The 27,405-nt window shown below is 43.6% G+C and overlaps 1 protein-coding gene across 4 annotated transcripts in view; it reads right to left on the reverse strand.

Moving 5' to 3' along the window:
* Positions 1–27,405, reverse strand: part of MTRR (5-methyltetrahydrofolate-homocysteine methyltransferase reductase) — a 221,547-nt gene that overhangs the window by 45,432 nt on the left and 148,710 nt on the right. For all 4 annotated transcript variants that reach the window (XM_033929722.1, XM_033929724.1, XM_033929721.1 and 1 more), the window contains one exon: positions 10,135–10,253. In XM_033929722.1, coding sequence (XP_033785613.1) covers positions 10,135–10,253 — 119 coding nt within the window. The remainder of the gene's footprint in view (positions 1–10,134; positions 10,254–27,405) is intronic.

The following is a 27,405-nucleotide window of genomic DNA, read 5'->3' on the forward strand; positions in this document are numbered from 1 at the left end:
CCAATGGTGGGTCAAGATCACGGATCATCCGGGCCAGGTGATTCTAATGGCCTTGGACTGGCCTCACCAGCCACTGTATTCTGTTCTGTCCATCTTTAGGGGGACAAGAAGCTCAGGCTCCCTCTTCATCGAGACCTTCTTAGTCAGGGCCCTTTTCCGATGGAGGAACCCCCAGCGCTTTGGTCTTACAGCTTGGCTCTTGAGCGCTAGGCCTTGATGTAATAAGGATATTTTGACATACTGACTGCCACTCTTTTGAAGTCTAAGAAGTGGCTTACACCAAGGCTTGGAAGGCTTTCCAGCAATGGTGTGCCAGGGATTAGGTGGAGCTGTTGTCTGCTCCCCTCCCAATGATCTTAGCCTTTTTGCAGGCCTGTTTAGAAAAGGCTTCTCTCAAGGTGCAGGTGGCAGGACTTTCCTGTTTCAGAGCACACTATATGGTTCCAGTTTTCTTATTTCTCACCCCATGATCAGAGTTTTCAGGGGGGCCCTTTGTCTACGGCCATCTCTGTGTCAGCCCTTTCCTACTTGGAACCTTAATGTGGGTCTGAAAGGGCTGAGCTGATCTTCTGGACCTTACAGTCAAAACAGTATTCCTTGTGGCAATTGTCTCAGCCAGGCATATTCGGAGTTGCAAGCTCTCTCTTGTAAAGAACCTTTTCACCGGATCATGGAGGTCAGGGTCTCCCTCCATACAGTTCCTTTCTTTCTTCCAAAGGTAGTTTCGGAATTCCATGTCAATCAGGAAGTTCATCTGCCTGCCTTTTGTTCCACTGGGTCAAATAAAAAGGATAAGAACTTGTGGAACCTGGATGTCCGAGAGTCTTGCTTCACTACTTGGAGAGAACCAATGACTTCTGTCTTTCTGGCTATCTATTTGTCCTGACTAGCTAGTCCAGACGGGGCAGGCCAGTGTCTGAGGCCTCTATTGCTAGGTGGATTCGCATGGCCATTTCTCGACTTACATCGCCTCATTTGAGCTGGTCGTTTCTTCATACCTTTACCAGGTTTAACAGAATGGATGCAGAAGCTTGGACCGATACCGCATTTGGGGTCCCACTCAAATCATTGCAAATTGCTTTGGTATATCACCTTTAGTATGGAATCCAGAAGGGACGTAACAGAATAGAAGATTAGGTTCTTACCTTTGGTAATCTTATTTCTATTAGTCCCTTATGGAATCCATAAGCCCCATTCTTTACCTACTCTGTTTCTCAGTATTGTCTGTATATTTCTGCCTCAGATTTTTCTCCTTTCAGGCCTCAGTATCTTCCAGCCAGCAGACATGCTCTTTCATATGAATTCCGAAAAGGTCTAACATAAAGATTACCAAAGGTAACAATCTAATCTTCCAATACAAATCAAATGAAGAATAACTTGGAAAAACTGAGTTAAATGCAAGTAAAATAATAATAATGTATACAAGGGTTAAAGATGAAGAGAAAAGGAATGTCATCAACTTCTTTTGAAACCCCAGTAAACAAGATTTAATTCTAAACTCAATATGTAGTTTATTCCAGCATTCAGGACCAACAATCTTGGACATTCTAGATCTCCACTCCACTTTCCTTTATTTGATCCAGCCCTAGGATTGCTAGAAGATTCTCTTGTGAGGATTGCACACCCATCTTGGTACGTATAGCCTAAATTTATCCTTCAGTTATATAATGGCGGGGGTTCTACTTATTGACAAAGACAATTTTAAGCTGTCTCCTGAGTTTCAATATATATTAGTACGTAGTAGTCAAGATATATATGAAAATGGAATAAGGTTACAATTTGAGAGTATACACTCTCTCTATTCTGCTATAATATTTCATTCTTGGCTATTCAGGAGGCTGTCTTTAATCTATGGTAGATATATTTTTCAATATATTTCTTAGGCAGTCACGCCGGACTTGTGAGAATGGTTACTATGTCCGGACACCTAAGAAAATGAAGAGCGCCTGCGAAGGTGAGGGGAAGGGAGGAAGGTGGCCCGACGAGGGGAAGAGATGCCCGGATTGGTTGTTTGTTTTTTTGCTGCTGGCAGAAGGGAGCAAGTGTCACAATTGCGAGGAGGACTACTGACTAGGAGAGGAGGGAAGGGAAGCAACGTGGCACATACTTTACTGCAGGGACAAGGCCATTCACCGCTACACGGGTTATCTGCGGTTACCTGCGGCTAGCCATGGGTAACAATCACTGTGTCATTCTCTAACATTGACTGAAGCCTGGACTGTTTAACTGTTTTCTAGTGACCTATATGTTTCAGGCAGAGTTTTGCTGGGAAGAAAGATTTTGTTTATTTTTTCCCTTTCTGTGTGAGGCCTAGGTTGGCTGTTTGGCCAGGCCTCAAGTCACAGTTGAATTGCTGAGGTGTGCAGGAGTTGCTTTGGGGGAGTTGTGCTGTGATCTGGGTGGGTATTGTTTTTTTGTGGGAAAACTTTTGTTTCACAAAAAGGTTAAAGCCAACTCAGCAACTCCTTCCCTCAGGCAGCTCTGAGGAGCAGAGCCTCTGCTATTATCAGGGTATGTGAGAGTTTCGAAAGCTCTGAAGTTTAGACTGAGTTTATTTACTACATTACTGAAAGGAATATGTGCAGGGCCCAGTGAAGAGGACTGTGTGAAGCCTGGGTACTTACTGAAGCCTGGGTACCTGGTGGAGTGTGACTGGTTGCAAGCCCTGAAAAGACTGAATAAACTATTGCAGAATTCATTTGTCCATCAGATTCTTTTCTTGCTGGAGGAAAAAGTATCCCAAAGTGGGAGATTTTGGTTCTTGGACTTGTTTTCCGTCTCCTGAATTGTGTGCAACAGGGTACTGCTTTGCTGTGGTTTTTTGTTGTTGTTGTTGTTACTGAACTTGGAAGGATTTATCTAACAGAGTAAGGATCTGTGGGCCAAGCTTTTGATCACTGTTTTGAGTTATGGAGGTTTTTGAGTAGTGAGCACATTAAAACCAACTTTATTCTTTATTGAAAAACTGTTGGGATCTTTTGTGTTCCAATAGGGATTTATATTGTGCCCCACCACCTGAACCCTGTGAGTCACCACTGCTACCACCCTGAAGGGTGGTCCTCCTTTTGAGGCGCACACCAGTATCGGTCCAGCCACCCACACACACACACACACACACATACTAGTCCAGCACACAGTCCTGGGGGTCAGGTGGGTGACAAAGGCTAAATAAAAAAGTGGGTTTTCAGTCTGCTTTTAAACAATGTAAGAGAAGGGGCATGATGGATGAACTCAGGTAGTTTATTCCAGGCATACGGGGCAGCTAGATGAAAGGAACTAAGTCTGAAATTGGCAGTGGAGAAGGGTAAAGATAAAAGCAGCTTATCTCAGGAATGGAGTTCTCGGAGAAGCATATAAGGAGCGATAACAGAGGAGAGATACTGAGGGGCTGAAGAATTAATACACTTGTAGGTTAGTAATAGGAGTTTGACTCTATGAGAAGGTGGATAGGGAACTAGTGAAGTGATTTAAGGAGAGGTCTAAGGTGAGTGTAGTGAGGTTAGCAAAAGATAAATTGTGCAGCTGAATTTTGCACCACTTGCAGGGGGGAGAAGTGGTTCAGAGGGAGACCTGTTAGAAGTAAATTGCAGTAGTCTAAGTGTAAGGTTATGAGAGTGTGGTCAAGAGTCTGGGTAGTGTGTTCAGAGAGGAAGGGGCAAATTTTGGCGATGCCATATAGATAGAAGCTTTAGCAGTTTGTTTGATATACTTAGAAAATGAGAGGTCAGAGTCGAAGACAACTCCAAGGTTGCGAGCAGAGCAGACTGGATTGATACTAGTATTATTTACAGAGATAGAGAATGGAGGGAGAGGAGCAGAGGGTTTAAGAAAGAGGAACAGCTCAGTTTTCAACATGTTTAGTTTTAGATTGCAGCAAGACATCCAGGCAGCAATCCAGGCTGAGACTTTTTCTTGGACTTTAGGTGAAATTTCAGGTGTAGAGAGGTAGATCTGGGAGTCATCAACATATAGGTAATACTCTAATCCAGTGTTTATCAACATGTGGTACGTGAGCCGCTTGTTGGGGGTGCATGGTATTGCCCGCCCACCGAAGCCACAGGCGGGAATCCCTCCTTCTTGCCTGCCCCCCTCCACCAAAGCCGACCCAGAGGGCTTCCTTCTGATGACAGAGCTGACATCAGAGGGAAGCTTTCCAGGTCAGCGGGGAAGGGGGGGTATCTCCCAGTTACCTCCTTCTGCGGCACTTGTTGCAGGTAAATGCAGTGGTTCATATGCAGCACATAGCTGACCTGGAAACCTTCTCTCCGATGTCAGAGTTAACGTCAGAGGGAAGGCTTGTGGGTCAGCCATGTGCAGTGTCTGAATCACTCCCTGCATGTCCATACAATGAGTATGCCGCTGAAGGCAGAAGCGAGTGTGGCTCGAGCAAGTAAGGGAGAGAAGGGACATGATCTGGGACAAAGGGAGAAAGGAGGGGTGAGGGAAGGAGCTCGTTGGAACATGGTAGGGGCACAATTTTGGGACAAAGGCTGGAAGGCAGGAAGGGGGGCATGAACTCGGGACACAGAAGGAAGGGAGGAAGGGGGCACTAACTTGGGACAAAGGAGGGAGGGAATAGAAAGGAAGAATTGTTGGGCATGATTGTGTAAGTGAAAAGGAAACAGATGGTGCACATGGGGAAAGGAAGAAAGAGAAAAATTGGGCATAGAGAGAAAGAGGAGTGAGATAGAGATACAGGGGGACTAGAAGGATGAGAGGGAGATATGTTGGATATGGTGGTGGAAAGGGAACAAAGGGACAAATTGAAAGAGATACAAGGGGGAGGAATGTTGGACACAGTGATTGAGGGAGAGATGTGGCATTGAACTGAAGAGAGGAGATAGAAGGAGAAATGGACATGGGGCTGGTGGGAAGTGGTAAAAAATGCTGCACATGATCCAGGGGATGAAAGAGGGAGAAATGTTGGATGAGGCAGTAGAAGGGGTGGGAGAGATGCACCCTGGATCTCTCTCTATCTCTCTCTTTCTTTCCCCATTCCCTCTACTGCAAGAGAGGGAATGAGAGAAAGACATGTTGCCAATAGGGATGGAGGAGAGAGGAAGAAAAGTTGGACTCTTGGAGAGACAGAGAGAGATGTTGGTTGGGGAAGGGAATGAGGTCCGAAGGAGAGGAAGCGTGCAGGAGGCAGAAAGAAAGAAATATTGGATGCACAGTTAGAAGGAAGTGTAACCAGAGACTCATGAAATCACCAGACAACAAAAGTAGGAAAAATGATTTTATTTTCAAGCTAGTGATCGAAATGTGTCAGTTTTGAGAATTTATATCTGCTTGTCTATATTTTGCACTATATTTGTCTATTTTCCTATAGTTATTACTGAGGTGACCTTGAATATTTTAAAGTCATCTGCCTTGACCTCTTTGAAAAAACTCTGAATATAAGTGATCATTAACATTTTCTGTGCATACAGTGTGCTTTGTGGGGTTTTTTAATTTTGTGGTTACCATTGTGTATTAATCTAATATAATAAAATGCTAGGCCGCGCATGCGCACTAAAAAAAACGTGTTCCCTGATCTGTCGGGTTTTTTTTAGTGCGCATGCGCGAGTTGTACGTCACCAAACTCAGCAACGCAAGCCATGTCCGCCGTCGGCCTCGAGCTCCTGGGGGCCGTCGGCTCGAGTCGCCCAGCCGGTGCTGAGTCCCCCCCACTCCCACTTCAGCTGGCACGGACGGTTTGAGAATGAGGGAGAGAACAACGCATCCAGACGGACCGCGGGAAGGGAAAGGGGGGGATGGTTTCGAGGGAGCCGGCTGGCCGCATAAATTATTTTAATTTGAAATCTGCCGCCGTCGCCGCGGCTCCTCTCTCATCTTCCGACATAATATAAGTGCAGCTCATGAGAGGAGCCGCAGCGGCGGCTTTGAAAACGGCTCCCTTAGTTCGCTGCATTTTTTTTTTAAGTTTAAAACTGCCGCCGTGGCTCCTCTCACGATCCCGGCCTGTGTCAGAGAAGGCTTCCGACGCAGGCCGGATCGTGAGAGGAGCCGCGTAGGCATCTTTAAACTTAAAAAAAATCCAGCAAAGAACTAAGGGAGCCGTTTTATCTCCATGCTGCTACGAAGGAACAGGTGAGGGGGAGAGAAATGCTGATGCTGATGCACAGGGAGCAGGCAGGCATGGCAGGCAAGCAGGGGGAAAAGGAAAGGGGCTGCTTTGGGGGTAGGGGTGTGCTGGGGGCACATAGCAGTCATGGGCAGGGGATCACAGAACAGGCAGGCATGGCTCAACAAGGGAAGAGGGAAAGGGGGCTACTTTGGGGTGAGGGGTTTCCTGGGCCAGACGGCAATCATAGGGGGGAAACAGAAAGGGGCCACGGAGCAGGCAGGCATGGCACAAAAGGGGGCAGGGGCATTGGGAAACGGGGCTGCTTTGGGGGGAAGGGTGTTCTGGGGGCACACACCAATCATGCCGGGGAAGAGAAGGGGGCCACAGAGAGATAGGCAGGCATGGCGCAAGACAGAGACACAGACAGAAAGAATGACAGACAGACAGACAGCATCCAAGCACAGAGAGAGAAAGGAAAAAAAAAAACAGTCGTCTACTCTAGCACCTGTTGCACAGGGGGAGAACGAAAGAGATGCTGATGGACAGGGGGTTGAAGAAAAGGAACGGAGGACTAATGTTGGACAGGGGGAGAAGGAAAAAGGTGCTGCTGGACAGGGGGGAGGTAAAACAAAGGGAGAAGGGCTGCTGCTGCATAAGGAGAGCAGTGAAGGGGTGGTGGTGGACACAGGGGAGGTAAAAGGAAGGGAAAATGCACAGGGGTAGCAGGCAAGGGGTGGTGATGGACAGCCAAGGAAAAAGAAAGGCAGAAAGAAAAAAAGCGGCTAAGGAGAGAGAGAGAAAGAAATAAAGACAGACACACACACATATGTTCTAGCACCCGTTAATGTAACGGGCTTAAAGACTAGTAAGATTATATTGTGTGTATATGAAAAATGGATTAAAGAAATTGCATTACACTTAATAGTATTATTATGGGGGTGTGGTCAGAGACAGAGCCTGGGCAAGTCAGGGGCGGAGCCTGGGCGGGGGTACTTGGTTAATATTTGTTAGACTTAAGGGGGACTTGGCGTGAAGAAGTTGAAAAACACTGCTCTAATCCATGGGAGGAGATCATGGCACCTAGGGAAGAGGTTCAGAGAGAGAGAAAAGAAGAGTTCATAAAACAGAACCCTGATATATGCCAACCTCTAGTGGTATAGCAGCAGAAAAGGACCCACAAATACATACACTAAAGGTGCGATGGGAGAGGTAGGCGGCAAACCTGTAGAGGACAGATTTGCAGAATCCAAGAAAGGGCAGCATATCAAGGAATAAGCAGTGATTAAGAGTATCAAAGGCAGCAGACAGGTCAAGAAGGATGAGGATTTAGTAGAGGCCCTTACAACTGGCCATGAACAGGTCACTGTAGACTTTGGTGAGGGCAGTCTCTGTGGAGTGTTGGGGGTGAAAGCCTGATTACAGAAGATCAAGAATATGTTGAGATGAAAGGAAATCAAGGCAGAAACGGAGAACAGTCAGGGAGATCCTCTGCCTCAACAAGCCTTGGAAACTGGACTGCCAGTCTTCTGACTGCTTCTCAGGCCCAACGCTCTGGCCGGAGACCACCCAGAAACGCTGTGCATGTGAACGAGTGAAGGAATGCACTCGGCCGTGATCCTGGATATACCGCCACAGAGCCATGGAACCTGTGCTCAAACCCACTAGCAGACAAACCTGGGGTGAGCAACACTCCCAAGGTGTTGTTCACCCCAGATTGGGTCTCTGAGCCCCAATCTGTGAATGCAGTCTGTCCAGGTGGGAGCACTGCGGAGCAGTCAACCCACTGGAAGCAGACTTTGCCAGTAAAGTCTACGATTTCCCACAGCCAGAGCTGCCCCTACGGGGAAGCTCTGCAGCACAAACACGTGAAGCCAAGAAAATACTGAAGTTAGAGATAATCAAACATGAGCAAAAAAGAGTAGATCCTACTGTCTCGCTTGTAGGAAGACAACTTGCCTAGAAATAGCTAAGGAGAAGAAAAAAAAAAACCCCAACAACAAATTTATAGTTGAATCAAGTTGGACAGACTAGATGGACCATTCAGATCTTTATCTACCGTCATCTACTATGTTACTATGTTAACTGGAAGTCAGAGGGCAGACCTGAGGTAAGAAGGATCAAAAATATGTAAATGATTCTTCCTACAAGAGATCTTGCAAGATGGGATTGACTACTCACTTGTCCAGGAATAAAGCGAGATTGTACAAAGAATACATGTTTGTGAGGAAAGATATCCATACCAGCTCAGAGCCATGAACAGAATTTTAAAAGGTTTTTTCCAGTCACAATCGGTCAAGGGAGTCATTCTCTTTATTCTGTTCTTGTAGCTATCTCTGCTTACAAAAAAAATTATGGAAGCAATGCTAAATAGCCCTCCTAGGGGCATTCTTTATAATTATTTTTCAAGGGGATTCTACATGGGGAGTGTGTAACTAAGTGAGGGTGGGGGTATGAGTGTGAATATGTGTATATGATGCTCTTGTTTTGTACCTCCTAAGAGAAATACAGGTCTCTCATAGCCAAGTCTATACAGCAGGTTATCGCAGAAGCTAGATGAGTATCATAAAACTTTATGTGTGGACAAGAGAAGGAAAAGTGAATAAATGTGGCGTGAGTTCTGGCTGGTATCTTGTGTGTGCTTATGCCCTCCGACAAGTGATGTAGATAGGAAAAACTGAATAGACTGGTTAGACACATTGGTATTATTTACGATGTTACTATCATAAGAACATAAGATTTGCTGCTGCTGGGTCAGACCAGTGGTCCATCGTGCCCAGCAGTCTGCTCCCGCAGCGGCCCTTAGATCAAATACCAGTGCCCTACCTGAGACTAGCCTTACCTCCGTATGTTCTGGTTCAGCAGGAACTTGTCTAACTTTGTCTTGAATCCCTGGAGGGTGTTTTCCCCTATAACAGCCTCTGGAAGAGCTTTCCAGTTTTCTACCACTCTCTGGGTGAAGAAGAACTTCCTTACGTTTGTATGGAATCTATCCCCTTTTAACTTTAGAGAGTGCCCTCTCGTTCTGTCTACCTTGGGGAGGGTGAACAACCTGTCTTTATCTACTAAGTCTATTCCCTTCATTATCTTGAAAGTTTTGATCGTGTCCCCTCTCAGTCTCCTCTTAGAGGCCCGCTTTCTCTAATCTCTCACTGTACAGCAACTCCTCAAGCCCCTTAACCATTTTAGTCACTCTTCTCTGGATCCTTTCGCGTAGTACTGTGGCCTTCTTCATGTACGGCAACCAGTGCTAGATGCAGTAATCCAGGTGGGGGCATACCATGGCCCGGTACAGCGGCATGATAACCTTCTCCGATCTGTTTGTGATCTCCTTCTTAATCATTCCTAGCATTCTGTTCGCCCTTTTCGCAGCCGCCGCGCATTGCGTGGATGGCTTCATTGACTTATCGATCAGTACTCCCAAGTCTCTTTCCTGGGGGGTCTCTACGAGTACTGCACCGGACATCCTGTATTCATGTATAAGATTTTTGTTACGGACATGCATCACCTTACACTTATCCACGTTAAACCTCATTTGCCATGTCACAGCCCATTTCTCGAGCGTGTTTATGTCACACTACAGGTCTTCGCAATCCTTCTGTGTCCTCACTACTTTGAATAACTTCCTATCGTCTGCAAAGTTAATCACTTTGCTCATAGTACCAATTTCCATGTCGTTGAAGAGCACGGGTCCAAGCACCGAACCCTGTGGCACTCCACTCGTGACGCTTTTCCAGTCCGAGTATTGTCCATTTACCCCCACTCTCTGTTTCCTATCCACCAACCAGTTTTTAATCCATGTGAGTATTATACCCTCGATTCCATGGCTCACAATTTTTAAAAGTAGTAATGCACAATAGTAATGCAATAAAAAATAATGTTTATTTAAATTCAGCCTGAAAGGCAGGCCATCATATAAATGCTCATTTCATAAAGATGATGATGCTAGGAACTACGAAGTGCATTGTTTCTCACCTTACTGATGGGAAATAAAGGAATTTCCATGCTATTTTCCTAATAAAAAAACATAGCAACCTTATCACACCACACATACCGTACAGGATTCATACCTATGCTGCAGAAAGCCAACAAAGGGTGCAACTCCTGTTCCTGGACCCACCATCACAATAGGAACAAATGGGTCAGCTGGTAGATGAAAAAAATTGGATGGCCGGGCAAAGACTGAAACCTGGAAGAAATGATATAATGTGAGGCCTAACTTATTATTTCTAGCACCTTCTCTGCTGTTCAGTACTTGACTTTCTGGCTTCTACAGCTTTTCAGACAATATTATCCTTTATTTAGAACTAGATTTTTGATTTTCTGGTTTTCTCCCCATAGCTATCTTTTACAGCTATGGTCCATGGTTGAGAGGTATAGACTATGGCTCCCTTTTGAGGCTAGTAAATGCACTCTATATTGACTAGCAGATGTTGTTACAGAATGACTTATAGAATGCTCTTTATTCCAGATGCTGTAAATTTCTCTCTCAGACAGCATGTACTGGTAATTAAACTTTTCTGAGTTTATCTGCAAAAATTTTGAAAATATCATTTGTTGGGTAAAAATGGCATTATGTCCATATAGGAATTCATTCTAGATAGGTTGCCAAAGTTAGGTGTTTAAATTTTGTGATCTAAGCATGAATTCTCTAACTGCAATTAAGTGTGTAATTGCCATTATAGAATATTTAAGTCAGCAATTTACACACCAATATTTAGGCATAAACATTTATGTCATATCTATGGCAGGTGTAAATGTATACCTCAATGCGGCAGACAGTGCAAATTCTATAAAATGTGGGCTAAAATAGAATGTGCATGATTTGTCCATGCCCCTCCCATATGAACATCCTCTGTGCAGTTACATGTTAGACAATTGACATGCACACTTTATAGAATGGGGTCATAATTTATGTACATTAGTGGCAATTAGTGCTAGTTAAGGCCAACTGTTGATAGTTATCATAAATTAAGCACCAATCAATGGTCAATTAAGTAATGAAGTTACACAGAAAAGACTAAAACAGTTAGGGCTCTTCAGCTTGGAAAAGAGACGGCTGAGGGGAGATATTGAAGTCTACAAAATCCTGAGTGGATCGATTTTTCACTCCATCAAAAATTACAAAGACTAGGGGACACTCGATGAAGTTACAGGGAAATACTTTTAAAACCAATAGGAGGAATTTTTTTTCACTCAGAGAACAGTTAAGCTCTGGAACACATTGCAGAGGATGTGGTAAGGGCAGATAGCGTAGCTGGTTTAAGAAAGGTTTGGACAATTTCCTGAAGGAAAAGTCCATAGTTTTTTATTGAGAAAGACATGGGGGAAGCCACTGCTTGCATGGAATATTGTTACTCCTTGGGTTTTGGCCAAGTACTAGTGACCTGGATTGCCCACCATGAGAATGGGCTACTGGTCTGACCAAGTAAGACTATTCTTATGTTCAAATGATACTATTCTATATGCATACAATTGTGTAACTGGGTGCACCATTTATATAATTAAAGGGTTCTTGGCTATGCTTATTATTTACTTCTAATTTACATAAAAGCCATAAATAGTTTCAAGGAATCTGCCATTAATCTTACAATGGTATTTTTATTCAAGCTAAGTCACTTTTTGCCTACCTGTACTTTCCACCTAATTTGCAACCAAGGTACCAGATGTGGCCAGTTCTAGTAGCTATTTTTTCTTTTCAACAGGATATAAGCTCTTTTTTAAAAAAAAAATTATATTGAATTATATTATTTAACAGTGTTTTAATGAAATAGGACAATACAAAACACATAATTAAGAAAAAAAATGTAAAAAACATTTCCAATAAAGTTCACATCCTGGGAGAGAAAAGAGTCATTATGAGAAAGAAAATAAAGCATAATTCCATCTTATAAAATGATTGCAGTAATATATCATTATTTACTATCAAAATCCCACCTACCCTATTACAGATTATTCTAGAACATAAATCATTCTTAGATGTGAAATAACATTATGATAAATACGAAGGGGTGCTGAAAAGTTCTCACCAACCAACTTCCTAAAGTCTGAACGTTATTCTGCCACTGTAGATGAAAAGTTATTTTCTTTTGTAAACTGCCAATTTGCAGAATCGTAATGCTAGGTTTTGACAGTGTTTCAGATCATTTATTGAACCATGTAAATGAAAAGTGTGGAATTTTCAAGTGTGGAACTCTGAACCATCATGAAGTTCCTATTCCTGCAGAAGAAAACTCCAAAGGAAATCCATGAATGTATGATGCAAACTTTGAGTGATAAATTCACATCATACTCCACAGTGGAGAAGTGGTATGCAAACTTTCAGCAAGGAGATTTTGAGATTGCAGCAAGGTCTGAGAGGGCTCAAATGGTGTCAACTTCTGAAATTGTTGACCATGTTCATGACCTGATTTGGGCAGAATGGGGAATATTGGCTAAAACAATTGCAGAGACACTACAGATATCCAGGGAACGTGTTGGGTGTATAATCCACGAGCAGCTGGATATACAAAAGCTGAGAGCCAAGTGGGTACCCAAATGTTTGAATGCTGACATTTCAAAGTTGATTCTGAAGCATTTTCAGCGAGCTGGTGCCAACATTTTGGAATGACTAGTTACTGTTGATGAAACATGGTTATACACTATGATCCTGAGAAAAAGCAACAGTCTATGCAATGACAGCACTGAGGTTCTCCAGGAAAGGTTATGCAGGAAAGGCCATGGCCACAGTGTTTTGAGATCAGGAAGGTGTTGTAATGACTATCTTTCAAGAGGCCAAACAGTTAATGCAGAATTCTAATGTAATTTGCTGTGCTGATTAAGGGAGGCATTGAAAGAAAAAAAGGAGAGGGAAGTTGCGGAAAGGAGTTCTCTTTTTGCAAGATAATGCACCTTCTCACAAGGCTGGCAAAACAATGGATGTTTTGATGCAGTTGGGGTTTCAGTGCATAGACTATCCACCTTACTCACCAGATCTTGCTCCATCTGACTATTTTCTGTTTCCAAACCTTAAAAAGAGTTTGAAAGGGTGACAAATAATCCAAGATGGCTGCTACTGCCTGACCGCTAGCAGACGTCTCTGATGATCTCTCAGCTTTTCCTTTACCTTTGATTGGAAACTCTTTTGCGGATGCCGAAGAGATAGGGGAAAAGGATCGATGGAGCCTCCCGACATTTAGAAGCCCCTCTTGCTACAATTGATGAGTTCCTCAGAAGATTTCAGCAGAAGCCTGCACTGTCAGGGACTCACCCGTTGGAGACGCGGCGTCTATCCCTGGGCTCGACGTGACCCTGAGCCCTGATGCCAGAGTACCTCCCACGCAGCCAATGCCGCAGAAGGCAAGTTCACCGCGAGAAGAGAGCACTCTCAATGTGGAAGTGCTCCTGGTATGTCGGTGAACTCACAGTTGGAGATTACCGGAGTGAATTAACCCCTGGTGATGAACCTGTGGCTGGAACATCACAAGCGATGGAAGAGAAGGCCGTTTGCAAGGTAAAATCAGCAGCTGTTTCTTCAATAACAATGTCTGCTTCCTCATTTAACTCAGCTAAACCCCTGGAGGTAACGTTGGATGCCCTATGGGACCTAGTTGTGAATCTAGGGAATTTCTTTAGTCCACAGATAAAAAGTTTAGAAATTGAAATGAAGATACAGAGGGAAGAGATTAATGTATTAAAAAATGAATTTGCTCTCTATAAAACAGATAGTCAAAAAACCGACAAAGATTTAAGACTGATAAACTTTCCCAAGATCCTCTCTGTTCCTCCAGAGGTATGGTAAAATGGTATTTTCTCGAAATCCTTAATATTTCAGAGGCTTCTTTGCCTCCTCTTACAAGGGCATACTATTTGCCAATAATGGCTGAACACTATAGTGAAGAACAAGAAGACGAACAAGAGGCTCCTTTAGATATTTCTGCAATGTTAGAAACTTCGGATCATGAGGTAGCTAAACCAGCTACTCTCTTAACTACAGTGGCATTATTCCCGGACAAAGACTGGATATTGAAGTTGTTTCTTAAAAATAGAATGAAGGGCTTTCTTGGTTTGCATATTCAAATCTTTCCAGATGTTTCAAAGGAAACTAAAAAAACAACAACGCCAGTTTCTTTTGTTAAAACCTGGGGTGATACAGATTGGAGGAGTTTTATTTCTCCGCTACCTATGCAAATGCATTGTTAGGTACCATACTTTAAAATATGTTTTTTTCGATCCGAGTCAGCTGACGAAATTTTATCTCAAAAGCGATTGGAAAATGGAGGAATAACAACAACCATTCAAGATTAGAAACATTTGCTCCTCATCTAGCAAAGAACAGTCATTTTTCTTTATTAATATAATCTTTGTTAAATATCACTCAATAATTCTTGGATCAGTTTTGAGGACTTGAATGAGATGAATGGATGTAATATTTAAAGATTATTCTTTTGCTCTGTTTTTTTTATAAGCTTAATTGTGATTCCTATTATTCTTTTTATGTGTTAATCACACTATCTGTACAAGATTTTTATGCTTGGAAGATATTTGAAATTCAATAAATAACTTAGGGATGAATATGTGGAATAACTTGTAAGTTTCATGGCTCCATGTCCTTCTCTTCTTGACTGGGCTGAGAACTATTCAGTACCCCCTGGTATCTACTTTGGGACAATGTCTGAAGGTATTTTTTATTCATGGACTTTGCAGCAATCCTGTTTTTGTGCATATAGGAGGTAATTCTATAAATATGTACCTCCATTTAGGCACATTGATGCTATGTGTTGGGCATCAATTCTATAGCTGCATCTGTGTGCCAAGATGCCATTATAAAATACTAGTGTAGATCAGCATAGGTATGTCTCAGTTTAAGCATGACCATTTATGCCATGTCAATGGCAAGTGCAAATGGGCATGCCAACATGCACAAAGTGAGATGTCTGATTGTATTGAAGCTGTTTTCAACTCTTAAATCTCACTTACTGTCTGATACCTATTGTATCATTCCTCCTGTCAGAAACTTCCCAACCCTGAGATGTCCTGTCTGTCCAAATTAGATTGTAAGCTTTTCTGAGCATGGATTGTCTACTGATTGTTAAATGTGCAGTGCTATAAAAATGATAAATAGCGGTAATAGTAGTATTGTATAAGTTATATGCATTACATGGAGACACACCAATGGTCCATCCATGCTCTGCCCACGTATATGCCCTCTGGAGTTACACATTATAGCACTTAAACGCTATCTTATATATTAAAGAGTGATATGTTTAAGCACATTTTTAACACTTCCACTGTCATTACAAGCACAGTTATGGAATTCTTCTCTGGATATTGCCATAGCTGAGAATGTACCTACTAAGAAATTTCAATTAAATGTTCAGAGAAAACCTTGGATTTCTGATGATTGCCTTTCGTTTAAACGTCAATTACATGTGTTGGAACGTAAATGGCATAAATCACATAATGTTTTGGATCTTCAGAGTTTTTGATTATTATATTCTCAGTAGAATGCACCAGTCAAAGAGAATTGGTAGCTGTTTCAACCTTCCTTCACTAAACGACATTCAGCGCATTATGCAATCCTTTAATTCCAAAGGTTCAAACTCTGATTCCATTCCACAATTCATCCTAAAACACCATTTTTCTATCTTTGGCCCATTTATACTTAAATTAATTACCAAAAGCCTTACCACAGCAACAATATCATCAGCCTGGAAACATTCTTTAATTTATCCTACAATCAAAAACAGTAAAGATAGCACCTCAGACTGCGCCAACTATAGACCTATCTCAAATCTTCCATTTCTTTCAAAATTAACTGAGAAAATAGTTTTCAACCAGATATCTGATTTCTTTGACCAAACCGGTTTTCACAAAAATCATTCAACGGAACATAGTAACATAGTAGATGACGGCAGATAAAGACCCGAATGGTCCATCCAGTCTGCCCAACCTGATTCAATTTAAATTTTTTTTTTTTTTTAAATTTTTTCTTCTTAGCTATTTCTGGGCAAGAATCCAAAGCTTTACCCGGTACTGTGCTTGGGTTCCAACTGCCGAAATCTCTGTTAAGGCTTACTCCAGCCCATCTACACCCTCCCAGCCATTGAAGCCCTCCCCAGCCCATCCTCCACCAAACGGCCATACACAGACACAGACCGTGCAACTGTCAGTAACTGGCCTAGTTCAATATTTAATATTATTTTCTGATTCTAAATCTTCTGTGTTCATCCCACGCTTCTTTGAACTCAGTCACAGTTTTACCTCTCCACCACCTCTCTCGGGAGCGCATTCCAGGCATCCACTACCCTCTCCGTAAAGTAGAATTTCCTAACATTGCCCCTGAATCTACCACCCCTCAACCTCAAATTATGTCCTCTGGTTTTACCATTTTTCTTTCTCTGGAAAAGATTTTGTTCTACGTTAATACCCTTCAAGTATTTGAACGTCTGAATCATATCTCCCCTGCCTCTCCTTTCCTCTAGGGTATACATATTCAGGGTTTCCAGTCTCTCCTCATACGTCTTCTGGCGCAAGCCTCCTATCATTTTCGTCGCCCTCCTATGGACCGCCTCAAGTCTTCTTACGTCTTTCGCCAGATACGGTCTCCAAATAAGGTCTCATGCTTTATTAGGTCTCACCACTTTCATACAAAATTATCTGGACCAACACAAATCAGTCATCCTTGTCTCTTTAGATGTTTCAGCCGCCTTTGATACAATAGCCCATTCATTACTTCTTCAAAGACTTGCTACCGTTGGAATCTCTGAACAAATTCTTGACTGGTTCTCTTCTTATTTCTCAAATCATACTTCCGTAGTATCCTTTAACAATGCATCATCTACTGTATTTAAAAATAATTTCGGTGTTTCTCAAGGATCAATAATCTCCTCTCTACTTTTCAATATCTATCTGGCTCCTCTGCTCACTTTATGCCAATCCATTGGTCTTACCGCTTATGCTTACTCGGATGATATTCAGATTATCCATCCCATTGACGCTTCCAATCCTAATGACATCAATCTTGTAAACTTAAAACTCGATAAGATCAGCCAATGGCTTTGTGATAACATGCTCTCGATAAATATCTCTAAAACTAATTGTCTCTTTTTTCCTTGGAAAGAAAACATTCCCCTAACATCCCCGATAACTATCAACAGCACGCCAATAAACTTCGTTAACCTGATCAAAATCCTCGGTGTAATGATCGACAACAAACTATCCTATCGTTTTCAGATTAGCGCAGTTGTCAAGAATTGTTTTTGGAAACTCAGAATGATCAAATCCTTAGCTAACATTCTTGATTCTCAGGCTTTTAACATTTTAATTCATTCCCTCATAATTTCCAAACTCGACTACTGCAATTCCTCACTTAAAGGAGTCTGTCAAAAAGACATCCGATGTTTACAATTAATACAAAACACTGCCATAAAAATTATAACAAAGAAGAAAAAATTTGAAACTGGGCCTCTTCTCCCTTGAAAAGACATAATCGAAACATTCAAGATAATGAAGGGAATAGACTTAGTAGATAAAGATAGGTTGTTCACCCTCTCCAAGGTAGGGAGAACGAGAAGGCACTCTCTAAAGCTAAAAGGGGATAGATTTCGTATAAACGTAAGGAAGAGAGTGGTGGAAAACTGGAACACTCTTCTGGAGGCTGTGGCCCCCATGTGCCTAAGGCCCCACCCACAGGAGGGGCCTAAGGAAACTGGGATAATTCCGGTTGGCCCAGGCACCTAAGGCCCCTCTTGTGGGCGGGGCCTTAGGTGCCTGGCCCAATCAGACCTTAAGGCCCGCCATTCGGAGGATGGCGGGCCTGCCAGGTGGATGGGCTTGGGACCTGTCTGTCCAGCCAACTTACTGTGAGTGAAGGTGGGTGTCGGGGGTGGGGGGGGGTTGGTCAAAGGGTTCTGGGGTGATTGGGGGTTCAGGGGGCAGTCAGGGGAGTGCATCTTTGGCAGGAGCACCTGGGATCCCTCCTGCCTGTATTTTAGGGGGGTGGGGAGGTGGTGGGGCTCGCGCCTCAGCAGGAGTGGTTGGGCTCCCTCCTGCCGGTATTGTGTCTGGTAGGGAGGGTCGCGGGGCTCATGCCTCAGCAGGAGGGGTTGGGTAGAGAATGACATGGTGGCGGTTACCCACGGCTAGCCGTGTTTAGCCGCGGGTAAACCGCCGAAACGGGGAAAGAAAAATAGCAGTCGCTGCGGGGACGGGGACAAGGCCATTCACCGCCCTGTGGAGCGGTGAATGGTCTTGTCTCCGCAGTGAGACATCAAGGATCGCGCGGTCCCCGCAGCCCCTGCCTGCCCGATCGATCTTAGCCAGCTCCCTCCCTTCACCTCACCTTAGTTTGCAGGCTTTCTTTTTCGGCGACCCACACACTATCAAAGAGCCGCACACGCGCAGCTGCTCAGTGTTTAATCTTCTGCTCTGACGCAACCGAAAACAGGAAGTTGCAGCAGAGCAGAAGATTGAACACTGAGCAGCCGCACGTGCGCGGCTCTTTGAAAGCATGCAGGTCGCCGAAAAAGAAAGCCTGCAAACTAAGGTGAGGTGAAGGGAGGGAGCTGACTACGATCGATCGGGCAGGCGGGTGGGGGCTGCAGGGACCGCGCGATCGCGCGTGTTCCCGGCTCACACTGGAAGGAGGGAGTGAAAGGGAAAAGGATTCTGGGCCAAAGGGATGAAGACGGAAAGAAAAACCCACAGCAGGAAATAAAGGGGAGGACAAGCAAGTGAGCCAGTTGCTGGAAGCAGGGAGGGGGGGAAGAAAGAGGGAAAAAAGCTAGATGGGGTTGAAAAGAAGAGACACACTGGTATGGAAGAGGAAGAGAGGGGAAATCTGGACACAGGAAGGTAACAGAAAGAGTGGAAATTATGTGCATGGGGCATAGGGACAGAGACATAAAGGGGACATGCCATGGGGATGGTATATGGACACAGGGGGGGCAATGGGGGAAATGGGGAAAATAGGAGCACAGAAGTGAGATGGTTTGTGGGGATGGGACAGGGACCGAGCTCACAGGCTCCAGTGGCTTGCACAAATTACATTGTAACGTGCCACGAAAATAAAAGGGAGGAAGGTAGATAGATAGGTCGCGTGAGAGGAGCTGAAGGGTGGTAGAAAAGAACAAATGGTGAAGGAGGGAGGGAAGGATGGTGGTGGAAAGGAATAGAACAGACATTGAAGGAGGGTGGAGAGGAACAGACCCTGAAGGGAAATGTGGAAGACAGAGTGGGGAGAAGATGCTGGAAGGGAAGAAGGCAGATGCCAGACTATGGGGGAGCGGAGGGAAGAAGATGGGTGCTAGACCAATTGGGGGGGGGATGAAGGGAGAGGCACAGTAACAGCAAATGGAAGACGCAGAGAGAAGACACACAGTGGATGGAAGGAATTGAATGAGAAGATGTGGAAAGCAGAAACCAGACAACAAAGGTAGAAAAAAAAATTATATTTATTTATTTATTTTTTGCTTTAGGATAAAGTAGTATATTAGTTGTGTTGATAAAAATTTATAAACAAAGCCCTGCCAGCTGAACATCTCTTTCTCTAGTTCAGCAGCAGGAACTTTGATTTATAAGAAAGGAATAAGCTAAATATTACAGTACTAAGGCTTATATGGATGCTGCGGAGATGGTGACGGGGCGGTGAATGGGATGGCAGTGGCGGTGACGGGGCGGTGAAAGGGATGGCGGTGAAGGTGACGGGGCGGTGAAGGGAATGGCGGTGACGGGGTGGTGCAGAGGATTGTGGGCCGGAGCCGGGGCGGTGACGGGGACAGATTTTTTCCCTGTGTCATTCTCTAGGGTTTGGTTTCCTCCTGCCGGTATTGTGTCAGGGTTCGGGGGTGGATCACGATTGCCCCACTCCCCCAAACTGCCATGAACCGCGGCAGAAGAGATTGGGCATCTCTCCTGCTGTGGGTCGCAGCAGTTCGTGAGGGGGGGCAATCATGGCAGAGAGATGAGCCTTCTCTCATGCCACGATAGTTATGAGGAGGCATTTAAACAGCTGAACGTAGAGGTAGGCCATTCTTTTTTTTTAAAAAAACTCATTTTGGACCTTTTTTTGAGAATGGACAATTTCCCTGCTGCTACTTTCAGCGTTTAGAGCCTTAGGCCAAAAGGGGACTTAGATGTTTTTTTATTTTTTTATGCCCCTCCACGCGTTTTACAATAATAACATTTAGGGAATAGACATATTAAAATTCACAAAATGAAAACAAGGACAATACATAATAAGAAGCAGAGAAACGGGAAGGAAAAGGGGAGGAACTACAATATAAAACAGGAAAGAGAACAAAAATGGATGCAACAATGGGGAGGTGTAGCAAAGAAATTTGTTTTTATTTATTTATTCTTTAATAAATGAGAAATATATTAGTCAAAAGCGTCTGTAAATAGGAAGCACTATAGAGATCCCTTGAATTTATCTAAATTTTGTTCTACCCGAAGATGTGTTGGTAAGGCATAGAGTGTACTTTAAACCTCAAGGAATTACGCTAGATGTTTGAATTAAATACCACGACTCCATACGGGTTAAATGAAATCAATGATTGGATGGTGCAAGCTGAATAGGCGGATTTTGAGGGTAGTCTTTGGATAGCATTTACCTGGGTTCTGACTGGCGATTGGGCGGGATGACATCATGGAGGGGGTTGTCTTTATTAGTGCTGTAAAAAAACGCTGCAGCTATATTGAAATTTGTGGAGACAAGATTTAAAGGAATAAGCGAGTTGCTAATGAATTCTGGTAAGCAGCTATAGTATTTTTAAGATATGTGAGGCTTTAGTTAAGCTAACTAAAGCCTCTAACTGTAGGATTTTCTAACTGTAGGATTTTCTTGCAGCACTTCCAGTACCCCGACCCTGACGAAGTATGAAACGCTTCGGAGGGGAACTAGTGCAGCAATGCTTTTGACTAAGTTAAGTCTTTGTTATAAGAATACATGATATTTATACGAATGAAATAATGAAATATATAAAAATACTGCCGGTATAAATGAAAGAGAACATTAGAATTTACACCAAAGAAAAGGAGAACTTGTGAGGAGTGCTGCCACACTGATCTAAGTGATCTTATCGATGTACTTGATCGGGTAGTATTCTGAGAATCCCCGGTGTGACAAAAGGAAAGTTATAAAATAAAAAATAAATTTTTTTGGCAGCTTGAGGAATATCAATGCTAAGCAAGTTGTTTTGGTAAGGCATAAGAAGATAAGAATAGCCTTACTGGGTCAAACCAATGGTCCATCAAGCCCAGTAGTCCATTCTCATGGTGGCCAATCCAGGTCACTAGTACCTGGCCAAAACCCAAGGAGTAGCAATATTCCATGCTTCCCCCATGTCTTTCTCAATAACAGACTATGAACTTTTCCTCTAAGAACTTGTCCAAACCGTTCTTAAAACTAGCTACGCTCCGTATTGAAGGTGCTGTTACTGAAAATATTGTAGTCCGGGTATTTATAATTTTTAAAGAGAGGACCCAAAGCAGATTTTGGCTAAAGGATCTAAGAGATCTGGTAGATTCATACGGGATTAGAAGTTTATCTATAAAAGCTTGTTCCTTGGTTCTAAGAGTTTTAAAAATTAGGAGGGCAATTTTATAAATTATTATATGTTGTACCGGAAGTCAGTGGACCTTTTTAAGAAGGTTGCAATCACATTTGTTTTTTTCACTAATCAAGCTATAAAAACATACAAATATGCCTTATTAATATTCATTATCAATACTAAAAAAATCTATTTTATTTATGGACCTCATGGTCTAGGACAGCGATGGCGAACCTATGGCACGCGTGCCAGCTGTGGCACGCGAAGGCCTTACAGCTGGCACGCGGGAAGGTCCGCAATAGAGAGCTGCACGGGAACGGGGCTGGATGTACTAAGTCGCGCGGATTTTCTCCCTACCTGCTCTGCTTGCAGCACAGAGCCGAACGGAAGTCTTCCCGACGTCAGGGCTGACGTCGGGAAGACTTCCGTTCGGCTCTGTATTGCAGGCAGGGTAGGTAAGGAGGAGTAGCCTCGCGGCTACCAAGGGAGGGGGGCGGTGCGCCCCGCCCCGTGTGCAGCACAGCAACGCCCAGCAAATTTAGATGCCCGCCCGGCTGTCATCTGCCGAATCCTGCTGCCGCCACTGCTTAATGCGCAGCCTGAAGAGCCGCCGAAAAACCCGCCAGACTTTAAACAAAAAAAAACCCCAGCAAGCGACTCGAACCCAGCTTCCCTCCGAAACCGGAAGTTACGTCGGGGGGGGGGGGGGGGTAGAGAAGAGAAGCCGGCACAGACCATTAGAGCCCCGGAGCATGCGGGAGATAGGCCAGCCACGGAGGGAAGCTTACTTGCTCTTGCTTACTTCGGGCCTTTCTCGCTGCCAGGTCCTGCCTACTTTCTGTTTCCGTGAAGGCAGGACCCGGCAACGAGAAAGGCCCGAAGTAAGCAAGAGCAGCAAGTTGTAAACTTCCCTCTGTCGCTGCCCTTTGGGAGATAGGTCAGCGACCAAGGGAAACTTGCAACTTGCCTTTGTCTGTAGCGAATCTGCCGGGTGTGTGAGACGGGGGGGGTGGGTGGAATGGGAGGAGTAATGCTGCTGCACCCAATTAGGGGGGAGAGGGAAGAGAAATGCTGCTTCTGCTGTACCCAATTGGGGGGGGGGAAGAGAAATGCTGATGATACTGCTGTACTCAGTGGGGGGAGGGGGAAGAGAAATACTGCTATACCCAATTGGGGAGAGAGAGGGAAGGAGGGAGAAGGAAGATCAGGAAAAGGAGGAAAGAGATGCAAAGACCATGGGACGGAGGGAAAGGAGATACCATACCACGGAGTGGAAGAGAGAGATGTCAGGGCATATGGGGGGGGGGGAAGCAGGGCCAGATTAAAGGATAGGCCCTGTAGGCACAGGCCTAGGGCCCGAAATAGTCAGGGGGGCCTGCCAGTGCTGTGCTTTGGGGCCTTGCTGGATTCGCTTGCAGCAGCAGCAGCCTCATCATCATCCCGGGCAAACCCCAACCCGATCCGACCCTCCTATCTCTCCCTCCTGCCCTCATCAGTGACGTGCCAGAGGGAATCACGGCAGGAGAAAGTCCTGAAGCAGCCTGCTTAGAGTAGAGCAGTGCTGTTTAGAGTCTTGTGATGGGAGGGAGGGAGAGTTAGGAGGGTCGTGGGGGGGGGAGAGTAGCAGGGTGTTCGACCTGGCGTCATGAACTTCTTTGGCTAGCATCAGCATTTACAATTCACTGCTGTTGTCAGCTTCAGGCCTTCCTCTCCGCCGGGTCCTGCCTACTTCTGTTTCCATGAAGGCAGGACCCGACAGAGAAGAAGGCCCGAAGCTGGCAACAACAGCAAATTGTGAATGCTGCTGCCTGAAGAAGTTCATGACGCCAGGTCATGGGTGACAGAAGGAGGAAAGGGAGCAGAGGGGGAGAGACTCGCTGCACCCAACTGGAGGGAGAAAGAAGATGAGGGAGGGAATGGAATGAGATGCCAGGGATTGGAGGGAAGGGAGGGAGGAAGAGATGCCAGGGCATGGAGGGGAGGAGGAAAGTATGCCAGACCAAGGGAAAAGGAAGGGGGAAAGGAAGGAGGAGAAGACAGAGCATGGAGGGGGAGGGAGAGATGGAAGAAAAGGAAAGGAGTGAGATGCTAGAGAATCAGGAAAGGGAAGATACCAGACTATGGGGTGCGAAGGAAAGAAAGGAGAAGAGAGAGATGCCAGAGCATAGGGGACGGGATGGTGACAGAGAGAGAAAAATGGCAGAGCTGAAATCAATCATGTACAAAGGAGAAGAGAAGGGGCACAGGATAGACAGTTTATTGAAGGAGCATAAAAAGAGGGAAGATGCCATATGGAACGGGGAGAGGGCAGACAGTGGATGGAAGGGGCTGATGCTGTATGGAAGACAGAGCGGACAGATGCTGGCTAGAAAGAAGAGTGAAGACAAGATGATTAAAGCAAAAACGACAAAAGGTAGAAAAAATTGTTTTGTTGCTTTACGTAGAATCAAGTAGTATTGTATCTATTGATTAAAGTTTATAAATAGGAAATAGAAATAAGGCAGTTTTTTGGGGACTAAACCCCTTTCCTCAGGTCAGGACAGGATACCATAACAGCAGGGGTGCCCAAATGGTCGAGTGCGATCAACCAGTAGATCGCAAAGGCAATGTGAGTCGATCGCGTTGCCTTGGCAATCTTTTTCTTCCTGCCTCCCTGAGCCAGGCCAGGCGCGTAGAAGCGCCGGACTCACAAGACTTCACTTCCGACGTCAATTCTGACATCAGAGAGGAAGTTCTGGGACAGCCACTCGCTGCCTGGCTGGCTTGGAACTTCCTCTCCGTCGTTAGAATTGACATCAGAGGTGAAGTCTTGTGAGTCCGGCGCTTGTACATTCCTGGCCTGGCTCATGGAAGCAGGGAGAAATCGGCATGGCGGCTTAGGGGGTAGGGAAAGAATCGGGGAAGTGGAGAAATTGGCGCGATGGCTTGGGGGGCGGGGGGGAGAGAGAAAAAAAGAGACAGAAAGAAAAGGGGAGGGGCAGAAAGAAAAAAATATTGGATTTATAGTCAGAAGAAGGAAGTGCAAACAGAGACTCATGAAATCACCAGACAAAAAGATAGGAAAAATGATTTTATTTTCAGTTTAGTGATCAAAATGTGTCTGTTTAGAGAATTTATATCTGCAATAGCGGTTTTTAGCGCAGGGAGCCTATGAGCATCGAGAGCAGCACAGGGCATTCAGTGCATCTCCCTGCTCTAAAAACTGCTATTGCGATTTAGTAAAAAGGGAGGGGGTATATTTGTCTATTTTTGTATAGTTGTTCCTGAAGTGACATTGCATAGAATCGTCTGACTTGACCTCTTTGAAAACCCACGGAATATAAATGATAATTAACATTTTCTCTGCATACAGTGTGCTTTGTGGGTTTTTTTTTAAATTTTATTGTTGGTAGATCATTTTGACTTGGTCATTTTAAAAGTAGCTCGCAAGCCCAAAAAGTGTGGGCACCCCTGCTGTAGAAGCAAGGGCAAAGTGGAAATGTCCAATCAAGATGGTGCACAAAAACAGTGTCTTTCAACTCATCTGATAAATCCAATGGTCTTTATTAATCCAAAACAAAATCGTACATCCAAAGCAACTCAATGACTCGACATGATCACGTTTCGGCCATCCGGCCTGCATCAGGAGTCTTAGAAGTCTTTGGGTAGCAAGTAGTCTTTAAATGGCAAATGGTCAAAAGTGAAACAATCATACCATTGCTCCAAGTCTGTAAATGCTGCAAAACCACACAAACTCATGTTCTTTACAGATTTTACTAACTGTACTAAACAAAAAATTACAAGGCATGGGAAAAACAGCAGAAAGCAAGTTTAGTGACATCAAAGCTTTTGAGAGAAAATTGCATGTTTTTGAAAAAGACCTTGAGAGTGGACAGCTAAAATATTTTCCCAACCTAAAAATACATTTGGATAATTCTACAACATTTGTGGACAGTCATAAAAAACACCAGGAAATCCACAAAGCATATTCCACCATTGTAGCCGAAGCAAAGGAGAATTTTAGTAAAAGATTTTCTCTGTTCCGTAAGATGGAGACAACCCTTTCATTTATAACTTCCCCAGAAAAGTCCACATTTGAAGATCTTGATCTTTCCTGCTTACAGTGGTTGGATATTCAAAATTTGGAAATGGAGCTACTGGAATTTCAAGAAAGCTCTATCTGGAAAAGTAAATTCAATGACCTGCGTGCGGCTCTTGAACGTATTGAGTGTGAAAGGGTGACAAATGAAATCACTGCTAGCAGTTCTGAAAATGAAATCCTAAAAGCGTGGAATTTTCTGCCAGACAATTTTAAGTCCATGAAAGCACCTGGGATTGCTCTTTTTACTTTGTTTGTGTCATCCTATGCTTGTGAGCAGCTGTTTTCGGCTTTGAATCATATAAAATCTGATGCTAGAAACAGATTAACGGATGACATGAGTGCTGCATGTGTTGCTCTGAAATTAACGCACTATGAGCCAAGGATTGACAAGTTATCAGCATGCATGCAACAACAAAAATCACATTAATTTTTTTCAGAGCATGCCCAATGCATATGTTTACATGAAGCAGTGTTTTCAGTTTGCAGTTAAGACACTTTCTAAGTTATTTAAATATTATTTAAAGATGTTATTTAAAAAAGGGACTTTACATGGCCCTGTTGTATTCCAATCTGGAATTTCCAATTAAAACAGTTGGTTTAATTGAAAGCTCTTTTGTTTTCTTTACATCATATTATTAGAAATGTAATGATTTAACTATTTTCTAATTTGATTGTAAATTTTACAAAAAAACATGTTTAGACTCTTTGGGAATACACACCGAGTCTTGACACAGTTAACAGTTTTAAGAAGTTTATCTTTTTTTTTACTCAGAATACATTTGACATGTTATGTGAATAATACATTTAAAATATATTGTGTAACTGAATCAAATTCTTCCTAAATTCATTAAATTGAATGAAATCATTAAAACATTATAAATTGCCAATAAATTGAAATGAAAACCAAAGGATTGTGAATCAAATTGATTCTCTGACAATACAAAGATTCCAACCTTTAAAAATGATGTTACATAGTTCAGGCAACTTTATAAAGAATTTTTAGATACTAAAATCTTGTTATTAAGGTTTAGTTGACGTGCTGGCACTTTGAGGAAATTCTTTGGTTTTGTGCGGCAGTTTGGGCACTCGGGCTCAAAAAGGTTAGCCATCACTGGTCTAGGATTATGCATCTTTTATGTATATAATACTGACAATCTAAAGAGAAGATACACCCGTCTATCAAAGTTGTCTTTGAAACTTGAAATCCATATTCCAAAATAGCCTACTTTATAAAAGCATTACCTGCAAAGCCCAGTGATATATTAATTTCTGTACTTCTATTTTCTAATAAGAGTTTTAACTGTAGGGGGCGTGGCTTGACGATCATGGCGACCAGACGTGCTGACTGAGGATTAAAGTTATATTACAACGCCTCTACACAGCTATAAAATCATCGCTCACATATCTTGAGAAGCATTACTAACCAGATATGTCACTTTCAAAGAGCTGCAAGGGAGAACAATCAATTACTACAATCCACAGTGGAAGTGGCCTAAGCACAAGGTATCATCACCAGAAAAACAACCGCCAAAAACTGTTGATTCCCAGTTTAAACTTCTAATCGCAGAGATGGTGCCTTTAAAAACATCATGACTAAACAAATAAAAGTCACAGTTGATTCGTATCGAGATCGAAGCCCTGAACTAACAATTCACGGACGCTAGACATAGACTCGACGAACTTGAAAGTTTTAAAGCTGCAAATGCTCAAAATGTCTCCTTCATCCCTAA

Source organism: Geotrypetes seraphini, chromosome 2, assembly GCF_902459505.1.
Source record: "Geotrypetes seraphini chromosome 2, aGeoSer1.1, whole genome shotgun sequence".
NCBI lineage: Eukaryota > Metazoa > Chordata > Amphibia > Gymnophiona > Dermophiidae > Geotrypetes > Geotrypetes seraphini.